General features: G+C 45.1%; 1 protein-coding gene across 2 annotated transcripts in view; it reads right to left on the bottom strand.

The window, feature by feature from the left end:
- Positions 1–12,501, bottom strand: part of KIF13B (kinesin family member 13B) — a 184,586-nt gene that overhangs the window by 88,152 nt on the left and 83,933 nt on the right. For both annotated transcript variants that reach the window (XM_081903636.1, XM_081903635.1), the window contains exons 10-13: positions 12,362–12,473; positions 3,680–3,892; positions 2,345–2,455; positions 106–240 (exon numbers count right to left, since the gene is read on the bottom strand). In XM_081903636.1, the coding sequence (XP_081759762.1) occupies positions 106–240; positions 2,345–2,455; positions 3,680–3,892; positions 12,362–12,473 (571 nt within the window). The remainder of the gene's footprint in view (positions 1–105; positions 241–2,344; positions 2,456–3,679; positions 3,893–12,361; positions 12,474–12,501) is intronic.

Raw genomic sequence — 12,501 nt, forward strand, 5'->3', positions numbered from 1 at the left:
ATAGCTGGCAGATTCTGCCAGAGTGGGATTCATGAACTGAACTCACACACGAGGGGGGAAAGCTTTCGTTTGGAAATGGCCCCATGTAACGTTCCAGCATTTCACCTTTAAGTAGTAGACGAGGAGCTCGTTGAGAGCGGGATCCGCGTTCAGATTCACCAGGAAGCACTTGTTATCGCCAACTTTGATCCCAGAAGACTGGAGAGAGATGCCAAGGCTTTCAAGCTGCTTCTGCCGCTCCTGCGCAAAGGAACAAAAATCTTATGAGAAAGAAGGTTGGGGGATTGGGGAGGGATGATGGACTGGGTGAAGGCCAATAAACTGAAGTTAAATGAAATTATTTTAGAATGTTGTATCATTTTATTGTTGTTAGCCGCTCTGAGCCCGGCTTCGGCTGGGGAGGGTGGGATATAAATAAAATATTATTATTATTATTATTATTATTATTATTATTATTAAAAGGTAGGAAAACGGGAAAGGCGACTATGGGGTTGCAGCTCTCATCTTGCTTTTCAGGCAAAGGGAGCCGGCATTTGTCCACAGTTTTCCGGGTCATGTGGCCAGCAGGACTAAACCTCTTCTGGCGCAACGGAACACCATGACGGAAACCAGAGCGCATGGATATGCCGTTTACCTTCCTGCCACAGTGGTACCTCTTTATCTACTTGCGCTGGTGTGCTTTCGAACTGCTAGGTTGGCAGGAGCTGGGACAGACCAACGGGAGCTCACTCCGTCGCGGGAATTCGAACTACCGACCTTCTGATCAGCAAATCCTAGGCTCTGTGGTTTAACCCACAGCGGTACCCGCGTCCCTCTGCCTGGTTATGGTACAGAGAGGCAGAAATTGACTGTATAACCAATATTCTCAAGACCTAGAAGCTATTGGGTTCTACTCAAGAAGTTAGTATAGTAAATAATAATATTTTTTTATTTATACCCCGCTCTTCCTGTTTTAAAAACTGGGCTCAGGGCAGCTAACAGCAAATATAAAACATTGATTAAAATGCAACTTAAAAACAGCATAAAACACAACATAAAATGCAGCATCAATATCAATAAAATTCAAAAATTTCAGGGATCATTTCAGGGGCGGGGGACCCAGTAAGAAGACATCAAATGATCACCAGGGCTAACTGGCCAAGTTGGTCCTACTAGGGCCAGCACGGAGACCAGGGACAAATTTAAATGTGGGGTCCCAGAAAGGGGCTCTTCATAATTTAAAGACTATTTACAGAAATATTGCAAAATTAATGAATGTTAGAATGACGTTGGAATGAAGCTAAGTGGTTTCAGCAGTAATGTTACAAAGGAGTATGTAAAAAATGGATTGTTAACAGGTGAAATGTAAAGTTATAATATATTAAGATAAAGGATTAAGATAAAAAGAAAGAGGGAAAGGATTTGCTGAATTAACTAACTGAACTGGAATACAAAAAAGGGAGGTGTGAGGAGGTCAGGGAAACAAGTAAATGAAAGATAAGACATGGAAAAATTGATTTGTTTTTAATTGTTTTTATTTTTCTGTATTTTGTATTTTTTGTTTCTTTTTTTCTTATTTTTGTAATCTTTTTTGAAACTTTAATAAATATCATTTAAAAAACAACAACAGAAAGGGGCTCTTCATAGAAGAGGAAAGGGAAAAGGGAATAGAGGACCAGGCTAATTAAAATTGAAGGCCAGGCGAAATAGCTGTCTTACAGGCCCTGCGGAAGGAGATCAAGCGTAAAATGTTCTAAATGACTACAAAGCAGTACCTTCACCAGGACCCTCCAAATTTATGATCTGGGGAAAAGGCCCAACTCATCCTCCTGTGAGGAGGACTAGCAAGAAGAGGGGACCTGACGCAGGGCACTCTTGGTGGTGTCCCCTCCTCTGTGGAACTCCCTCCCACGGGGGATGTAAATGCTTCTTCTACATTTATCCAGTTGAAAGTTTTATGAGGTTTTTCTGCTGATAGTTTTAACGACGGTCTGCAATATGTAATCTTCGCCTTTACCATCATTTTTGCGTAATTCTATTATCGTTTGCCACCTCCCCTTCGGGGAGGGAGATCGCATTACAAATCGGAAATAACAAACGAACGAACAAAACAAACAAAGTGGTATCTAGTCCACGAAAGCTAACGCCGTAATAAATCTGTTTGCCAGTAAACACGTCCTTTGTTTCTGAAAACAGTAATAATCTCCCTTGGAAAACAACCACCCCAGGAATTAAGCAAAAACCCATTTGGAAGGCATGAATTGGCCAGCTTAAGATACCAGAAAGTCATGTGAAGGGATTATTTGAGTGAGGAAAGCGCCTCTCATTCTGCACCCCCAGCCCCCCTCAAAACAGAAATACGGACCTGTGCGATCTCCTCTGTTTTCCTCAGTTTCTCCTCCCAGGTCACAGTCATCTCCTGGATAAGTTTCTCAGACTCCTCCAAGCGGTCTTTCAGTTCTGGAGACTTCATAGCCTAGGAAGTCGCATAAAGGAAAGGGGAGAGAAAGCAGTAGAAGGAATATTTCTCAGAAATACCACTGCTTAAGGCTAGGTGGGTGTGTGGGGCTCCCAGCTCTCTTATCCCTGTGATCTGAGTTACTGAGAAAAGGAAGCAAAGATGCTGCACTCAGGAATCGGCAGCCGTGATGCGTGAGGTTTTAGCTGAGGGCACCGGCATGGGAAAAGAACCAGCCTTGCAAAACTTGACTTCATTAGCGCAAAACAAACAGTTATAAGATGGCCAAGGTCTGTGCCAAGGTGAGGGGAGTTAAAAGGTACCGGCAGAGGGGGACTTTGGGTTGCCAAAAGAGCAGGAAAACAAACCTCAAAAAAACAAAAACCCACCAACAACCCGTGAGAGAGATTTGAGATGCCTGGCTGAAACAAAACAACTTTACGGGAACTCTTTAATGAGCTGTAAATTGGAGGGCTGTCACTCAATTAAATGAACTCATAGCTGAATGATTTTTGTCTATGAAAGAACACCTTTTTTTTAAGAGTCGCATTTCTCGGTCCCAGAAGGAGCCACCACGAAAGAGGCCTTTGTTTCTGCGTGAAAACAGAGGGTGCCTCTTTCTCAGGTGTCACCTACCGCCAGCAAACAATGTTGGCAAGGAACTAAATATATTTGCAAAATCTGGTGCAGGTCTTTGCAGTTAGTTACCGTATTTTTCGCTCCATAAGACGCACCTAGTTTTTAGAGGAGGAAAGCCACGTTTTTGGGGGATCAGCTCACAGTTGTGCAGCTTCTTTTGCAAAGGGGAAAAGCCCCCTTTTTTGAGAATCAATTCAAAGTTGTTGAGCTTACTTTGCAAAGGGGAAAAAAATCCTGTTTTTATGGGGTTCAACTCACAGTTCTGCAGCTTCTTTAGGAAAGGAAAGGGATCGCTTTCTACAGTTTCCAGACAGATAATCTAATCAGCCAGTCACATGTCGCTGGGGAAACAAACAGCCTCCATCTGCAGAACATTCAGCAATGGAGGTCTGGACAAGGCGCCGGAAAGGGAGCCAGTGATCGACCACACATTCGCTCCATAAGACGCACAGACATTTCTCCTTACTTTTGAGGAGGAAAAAGGTGCGTCCTATGGAGCGAAAAATACGGTAAATCAGTCCATTAGAAAAAACAGAAGTTCTATTTAATCAGCTAACTGGGCACTGCAGGACCAAGGAAACTCATTCCAGGCAGCAGACCCACCTCGGCTTTGGTGAGCTGTTCCCTGAGTTTCTCCACTTCCTCCCGCAGTTCCCGGATGATCCGGGCGTTGGGGTCTTCATTCACCACGGCGTGGTTGACGATGTTCTTGGCCCGGTCGGCGTACCGCAAGGTGGAGAGGGTCTCGTCGTAATTATCTGCCGCAGGGCTCACTGTAGCGACCATAGCGGTTTTGCTGTTGCCCCCAAGGCTGTCCTGGGAAGTGACGTCACGGGGTAAGAATGTGGGACAACAGAGGGAACAGATTTCTTGCAGAAGGAACTCGCCCTCCGCTCGACTTGACACACATTTTGCTACACACAAGTAAACCCCCCAAAGAGCAGCCAATTTCTATATCCACCCATGTTGGCAAATAGCTCGTGGTTTTCAACCTTAGAACAAATGAGCAGCCTTCTTCAAGAAAGTCCAGCATCTGCACTTTGGAACTCCCTGCCAATTGATATCAGGCAACTGCCTTTGCTGTGCTATTTTCTGCCTCTGCTGAAAATACTTTAGTTTATAAGCCGGTTTTTGAACATTTTTCGGAAGCCGAACGTCCAATGCAGCTGTCTGCTATGGTTTCTCGGGCGCTTGCACCAATCAGAAGCTGCGCCCTGGTTTTCGAACATTTCTGGACTTCCGAAACACATTAAGTTTGGCACTTTTCTTTTTGCTATTTATTTTGTGTTTTTATTTTTGAGGTTTTTTCGGTTCATTTGTTTTTGTGACTATGTGGAACTCAGCTCAGCTATTGATTGATTATGTGACTGTGGAAATGGGTAATCCCCCCATCCAATCATCAGTGCAGGTAATAATTATATATATATATATAAATTTATCTACAATACTGTCTTATTTATTTTATAGTACACTACTTTGATTATTGCTTTCATTTTACGGATCAATGGTCTCGTTAGTTAGCAAAATTAATGTTAAATGGGGTTTTTTATGGTTTTGTTTTTAAAAGTTTGGAACGGATTAATCCTTCTCGCATTACTTTCTATGGGAAAGCGCGCCTTGGTTTTGAAATGCTTTGGTTTTGGAACGGACTTCCGGAACGGACTAAGTTCGAGAATCAAGGTACCACTGTACAGATCTTTCTGGCTGATGGCTGCCCTCCAGGATCTGAGCAAGAAAAAGGGCTTTGCTTCTAACTGGAGATGCTGGAAGGGTACGTGGGCAGACTTGAACCCAGAGCCTTCTGCATGTTCCCCACGACCGAGCAATCCTCCCTCTCGCCATGTTGGACTTTTTGGAGCTGGCCGACCTGACTGGAGGCATCCGCGATCAGAAAGAAGAGGAACACCAAGAAGATCGGAAGAAATTTAAAGATTATCTAGGTAAATATTGTAATATGAGATAATTAGAAGTCACTTGAAAGTATCAAACTGGCTTAGGATTTGCAATTCTGGTTCTAAACGCAGCATAAGGAGTCTCTATAGTATGTTGTATTTTAAAATGGGGTTTCAGCGTTTTTAAGGTTTTTTGAATGTCTTATGTAGATTTTTCAATGTCATTGTTCTGTATGGAACAATGGCAATAAAGATATCATATCGTAGAATAAGAATGAGTTGTAAAGTATTATGGATTTAGACAAATAAGAAAAGAGAAGAAGATAGTAAATCGAAAGAGTTAATTTTATTAGAAAGATGATTTTGGAGAACTGTTACAAGGTGATACAATGAACATTCAGTTATGGGGGATTGGAGGAAGTCAGATAACGATGAAAGTTAAAATGGGTTTAGAAGTACAGTGGTACCTCAGGTTAAGTACTTAATTCATTCCAGAGGTCCGTTCTTAACCTGAAACTGTGATTAACCTGAAGCACCACTTTAGCTAATGGGGCCTCCTGCTGCTGCCACGCCGCTGGAGCACGATTTCTGTTCTTATCCTGAAGCAAAGTTCTTAAACTGAAGCACTATTTCTGGGTTAGCGGAGTGTGTAACCTGAAGCGTATGTAACCTGAAGCGTATGTAACCTGAGGTACCACTGTAATAAGTGTTTATATTTTTCTTGCCTTTTTCTTTTAGTATTGTAATGTGTTTTCCTTTGTTTGTTTTATAGGTTATATTTGTCATAAATGTGGAAAATCAGTAAAAAAGTGATTTTTTTAAAAAATCCTCCCTCTCGCCTGGCGTGCTTTGGAAAGGAGCTGCACACCGGCGATGTTGGGTTGCGGCGGAGAGCGATCGCAGCCGAAACAAGGTGCAGGGAAAAGGCTGCCGGATCTGCACACTTTGCCTGCGAAATCTAGGTCATGCGTCGCCAGTGGGCATCATTAACATTGTTTTTATCTCTGCCTCCCCCCTCCCCACCCTCATCCCTACCACTCCTAATTGTTTTGCTGAATTTAAGCTTTTCATAACAACCCTCGTTAAATCCAGGGGGGCAGTGGTGAGAACGGCTGGTTCGGATGTGGGAAAACGCAGGTTCGAACTTGGGGCAAGTGACTTATCGGCCCAATCTAGGCCCAAGGGTATGAGGGCGGGAAAAAAGGAGGTAGCGCTGTCTGCTTGGAGGAAGGGATAGAGATGGAGTGGAAAGGGCTCATAGCCGCAGCTTTTCTCTACGCAAGGCGTGCAGGAAATTTGCAAAATCTGGTGCGGGTCTTTTTCCCTCCCTCTCTCATCACACTGTAATAACTCGTGGACTTCCAGGGAAGCCGAAGATTCAGAACAAATAATAATTTATAATAATAATTTATTATTTATACCCCACCCATCTGGCCGAGTTTCCCCAGCCACTCTGGGCGGCTCCCAATTGAGTGTTAAAAACAATACAGCATGGAATATTAAAAACTTCCCCACACAGCACTGCCTTCAGATGTCTTTTAAAGATAGGATAGCTGCTTATTTCCTTCACTTCTGAAGGGAGGGCGTTCCTCAGGGCGGGGGCCACCACCGAGAAGGCCCTCTGTCTGGTTCCCTGTAACCTCACTTCTCGCAATGAGGGAACCACCAGAAGGCCCTCGGCGCTGGACCTCAGCGTCCGGGCAGAACGATGGGGGTGGAGACGCTCCTTCAGGTATACTGGACCGAGGCCGTTTAGGGCTTTCAAGGTCAGCACCAACACTTTGAATTGTGCTCAGAAATGTACTGGGAGCCAACGCAGATCTCTCAGGACCGGTGTTATGTGGTCCCAGCGGCCGCTGCCAGTCACCAGTCTAGCTGCTGCATTCTGGATTAATTGCAGTTTCTGGGTCACCTTCAAAGATAGCCCCACAAAGAAAAGGACTTATTCACGCTGCAAGTAGTTGGACTGTGGAACTCCCTGCCACAGGAGACAGTGAAAGCCAACGGACTGGGATGGGTTTGAAAGAGGATTGGACAGATCCACGGAGAAGGAGAGGGCTATCAAAGGCTATTAACCTCCACAGCATCCAGTTTTTTTTAAACCTTCCCACAAGCATCATCCCAGTGGAGTACAGGGTCAGATTTAAGGTGCTGCTTTTGACCTTTAAAGCCCCTCACCGCCTAGGACCCTCGTACCTACGGGACCGCCTCTCCCAGTATGTCCCACGGAGGACCTTAAGGTCCATAAATAGCAACACCCTAGTGGTCCCGGGCCCTAAGGAAGTTAGATTAGCTTCAACCAGGGCCAAGGCCTTTTCAACACTGGCTCTGGCCTGGTGGAATGCTCTGTCTCACGAGACCAGGGTATAAATAAAAATGATTATTATTATTATTATTATTATTATTATTATCCACACCACCACCCCAAGGTCAACTTGAAGGAAAATTTTAAAAGGGTCTTCCTCATTTCCTTGAAAACTGTAACAAAAGTAGCTAGTTCTACGAGTTTTCCGTAACCCGAGTGCCACTACTCAGAAGGCCCTGCTCAGTTTAATTGCTTCCTTTTATTGTGTTCTATGCTGCCCTGGAGCCTTCTTGGGAGACATGCAGGAGACTACAAATTGGTTTTCATTTAGCTTTTAAACCCTGGAAGCTGTAGTTCTGGAGCAAGCCTGGGAGGGTATTTCGGATCGGGAGAAGAGGGGGAAAGGTAGGCAAAAGGGAGAGTTATGACTCTAAGCACCTCCACCAGAGAAAGTTGCCCAAGATTTCACCTCTAAACAGGGGGTAAGGAATCAAAGCTAATGAAATACTTGAGGCAGGTACAGAGCTGAATAATTGTGCAACGTGACTAAGCCGGCCAGGTATGCGCTGGCACCAAAACGCTGGCAAGAAGCAAAAGGAACTGCGGAATCAAGAGGGGTGCGTGTTTTTCTCTCTCCCGCCCTCTGCATAAAACCAGTGCCTGGGTTAAAAAAATAAAACATAACATTGTATTTATGTGGATTAAATGGATTTATCTGAAGGTAGCCCTGTTTAGGGGTGTTTTTAATGTTTAATGCTGTATTGTGTTTTTAATACAGTGGTACTTCAGGTTACAGACGCTTCAGGTTACAGACTCCGCTAACCCAGAAATAGTGCTTCAGGTTAAGAACTTTGCTTCAGGATGAGAATAGAAATTGTGCTCTGGTGGCGCGGCGGCAGCGGGAGGCCCCATTAGCTAAAGTGGTGCTTCAGGTTAAGAACAGTTTCAGGTTAAGTACAGACCTCTGGAATGAATTAAGTACTTAACCCGAGGTGCCACTGAACTCGGTTGGAAGCTGCCCAGAGTGGCTGGGGAAACCCAGCCAGATGGGTGGGGTATAAATAAATAAATAAATAAATAATAATAATAATAATAATTAAAAGTAATGTCAGGCACTACTGGGTACAAGTCCAGGATGGCGTGGCCTTCTAGGCTGCTGTCCGAAAAAAACCAAAAGCTGTAGCTCCTGGAAATTGTGTTGAACCCAAGGAGGGGTGCAGCTTAAACCTTATAACGGCAGCCGTTTTTTAGTTTAAAAAACCAAGCAAACCCTCTTCCACAACCTGTGCTTTCACCCACAGCAGCAAAGACACAGCTGATTCCCTCCATCTCTCCCCTAAAAAAATCCAGGTTGGTTTTTTTTTAAAAAAAAAGTATTGGAAAGTGTGATTTTGAGTTGAAAATTAAGTGGGGGAAGGAGATCAGCCTCTCTTCCTTGTGATTCCTGCCTTGGACTAAATTAGGCATGTCCAAAGTCCAGCCTGGTGGCCTAACCCGGCCCTCTGGTTGGTTTAATCTGGCCCCCATGTGGCAGTTTATTTCCTGGGCTAAAATCCAAAGAAAAATGCTCTTCAATCCTAAAAACAGCTCAAGAACTTCAATCTTAAAAAAAGGTCCACAACTTTGGGGGCAAATTCAAAGAAAACCTCAACAACTTCAATCCTAAAAAAAGTCAACAACTTTGGTTGACCCCCACGCATGTCCACTTCATCGAATCTGGCCCTCTTTGAAAAAAGTTTGGGCACCCCTGGACTAAATGGTCCTTGGTGTCCCTTTTCATCTCTACAATTCTGTGATTCGATGATTCCAGGCTCTTTCTCATCTGTTTTGACTTACTGCCAGTCCAGACTGATTTTGGTTTAAGGAAGGGATGCACACACACAGAGGAGGAAAGCAAAGTGAACCCCCTTGCCATTTAAGAGTGGCCAGAGCTCAACAGTCCTTTCTACAACAAGGAATTCTTCAACAAGGGACGCAGGTGGCGCTGTGGGTTAAACCACTGAGCCTTTTGGGCTTGCCGATCAGAAGGTCGGCGGTTCGAATCCCCACGACAGAGTGAGCTCCCGTTGCTCGGTCCCAGCTCCTGCCAACCTAGCAGTTCAAAAGCACATCAAAGTGCAAGTAGATCAATGGGTACCGCTCCGGCAGGAAGGAAAACGGCATTTCTGTGCGCTGCTCTGGTTTCGCCAGAAGTGGCTTAGTTATGGTGGCCACATGACCCGGAAGCTGTATGCTGGCTCCCTCGGCCAATAAAGCGAGATGAGCACCGCAACCCCAGAGTTGGCAACGACTGGACCTAATGGTCAGGGGTCCCTTTACCTTTTAAGGTAGTCTCTATGGGAGTATACTGTATTTAATTATGAGATAAAGCAAGATGAGCGCCGCAACCCCAGAGTCGGCCACGACTGGACCTAATGGTCAGGGGTCCCTTTACCTTTACAAAAAGGAAATCCGCCCTGAGTGCTCACCGGAAGGACAGATCCTGAAGCTGAGGCTCCAAGACTTTGGCCACCTCATGAGAAGAGAAGACTCCCTGGAAAAGACCCTGATGTTGGGAAAGATGGAGGGCGCAAGGAGAAGGGGACGACAGAGAACGAGATGGTGGGACAGTGTTCTTGAAGCTACCAGCATTAGTTTGACCAAACTGCGGGAGGCAGTGGAAGACAGGAGTGCCTGGCGTGCTCTGGTCCAGGGGGTCATGAAGAGGGAGACACGACTAAACAACTAAACAACCGCAGCAACAATGATCAGGCAGCTTCACTGAGCCCTTGCCAACATTCTGTTGAAACTCCTGCCTAGTGCAGTTATACTTTTGCAACAGCAGCTGTCGAGCCAGACGTCTTTCCCGGAACATGGAGGCACCCTGTATCTGTGGCATTTTGCACGGCCTCATCTAACCCTTCCCCCTTTGACCTGCGGTTGGTTCGTGTTTCGCGACTGCCTCCCTCTTGCAGACTGGAAGCAAAGGGCTAATCTCTGAAGTCGGCAGTGATGACACGATGCAAATTTGGGTTACGAAAGGTTAAGAACTCATTATGAAAATAAAATGGTGTGTGTGTGTGTGTGTGTGTACTGCTGTCTAAGTAAACAGACTCAGAACCAGCCTGCCTATTGACTACGAACAAACCAAAATGGGAAGCCACAAAAAAGGGAGACCGGAGATACTACTATTTATTTCTTTTGTGAACTTCTTCCTATGAAGCATCGGTGTGGTGTAGGGGTTAGAGTGTTGGACAAGGACCTGGGAGACCAGGGATGAAATCCTCACTCACCCAGTACGTTTCCAAGCACAATTCAAAATGTTGGTGCTGACCTTGAAAGCACCTAAACGGCCTCAGCTCAGTATCCCTGAAGGAGCGTCTCCACTCCCATCGTTCTGCCCGGACACTGAGGTCCAGCTGCGAGGGCCTTCTGGCGGTTCCCTCACTGCGAGAAGTGAGGTTGCAGGGTTGCAGAGAGCCTTCTCGGTGGTGGTGCCCGCCCTGTGGAACGCCCTTCCATCAGATGTCAAAGAGAAAAACAACTACCAGACTTTTACAAGACATCTGAAGGCAGCCCTGTTTAGGGAAGCTTTTAATGTTTAGTAGGTTATTGTATTTTAGTGTTCTGTTGGAAGCTGCCCAGAGTGGCTGGGGAAACCCACCTTTGGAGCATATTTCACAATGCATTTTTTTTAATTAAAAAAAAACACAATAAAAAAACAAAAGCAAGAGAAAGTATAAAGCTCTGCCTCTGGGGAAAAGTGAACCAACAGCTCACAGAACCAGAGAGGCTGCTGCTTCCTGCTGAAGTTTGTGACTTGCAAGTTTTTGTTCTTGTTGTTATTATTTTTAATGCCTTTATATCCCACCAAGTCGGGATGCGAGGCAGCTTACAGCATTTAAAAACAGCATTATAAAATGCAAAGCAAAAAATAAATAAAAGCAAACAGGATGGAATAATTGAAATACATTAGGAAACACGTTGAGAACCAGCAGCTAAAGTACAGTTTGCCCTGACAGCAGTCCAGTGATCAGCATCACCTGCAGCTTAATTTCCTGAACAGGAAGGTCTTAGCCTACCAGCAGAAGGATAACAAGGAGGGAGTCGTCAACAGGCTCATCACAGCTATCTGCCAATCACCCATTCCCACCACCCTTCTGAGTAATACCCCTCCCCACCTTCTCACTATATAGAAGGGTCTGGAAACTTCTGTTTCAGTGTATCTGAAGAAGTGTGCATGCACACGAAAGCTCATACCAAGAACTAACTTAGTTAGTCTTTAAGGTGCTACTGGAAGGAAAAAAAAAAATTTGTTTTGAAGGAGGGAGCCAGTCTGGCCTCTCTTGGGAGGGAATTCCACAGTAAGAGGGCAGCCACAAAAAAGGCTCTGTCTTGTGTCACTACCAGGTTTGGTTCAGATGTCGATTGGACCTAGAGAAGCTGCTCACCTGATATAATCGCATGAGTACTGTTCCAGACTATTTTTCATTCTCATGTACATTATATCAATTCGAAAGAAAGAGTCAAGGACTTTCAGGGACTTCAGTCTGATAGTTTTGATGTTTTGCATTATTTCATAAAGTTTTCTATACTGTAATTGTTTCTGGCCATCGTGTTGCTTTCAATATTGCTGACACCTGAAGATCTTAGCACCTGGGCAGATTCGTACAGGGAGATGAACCCCTCCTTTTTCCCAACAGGATTTTCCATTTTTTTAAAAAAATGGACCTAAAACAGCCATGTCTTCTGCCCTGACAAGCAGAAGCAATAAGATGGAGGGAGGGAGGACTGGGAACTGATTGATAAGAAACATACCAATGTAAAAAGAGCTTGTCAGATTGGCTGGGGCCAATCAGAGGCCTTTGGGAAGCCAGCAAACAGGATCTGAGCACAATTTCACTCTCCTCTCCTGTGTTTTCCAGCAGTTGGGGTTCAGAGACATTGCTGTAGAGCTAGTAGCCATCGATCGCCCTCTCCTCCCTCCATGATTTTGTCTCATCCTCTTTTAAAGTTATCCAAGCTGGTCACCATTGTTGTCTCCTGTGATTTAAGGCTGAGACTTCTCACGCTCTCTCACCTGAAACGCCAAATGACCGTTCGACTTACTTTGAGGAGCCAGGTGAGCACCGAGTCGCGGTACGGGACAAACTTGTTCTTATTTTTCCCGGCGGCCTGATCCGCGAGGGCAGAAATGACCAAGCCGAGAGTCGTGAGGGACCTGCATGGGGGAGAAAACATTTTGAAAT

The sequence above is a fragment of the Podarcis melisellensis genome, assembly GCF_964234715.1.
Source record: "Podarcis melisellensis genome assembly, chromosome: 3".
In the NCBI taxonomy this organism is placed as follows: Eukaryota; Metazoa; Chordata; class Lepidosauria; order Squamata; family Lacertidae; genus Podarcis; species Podarcis melisellensis.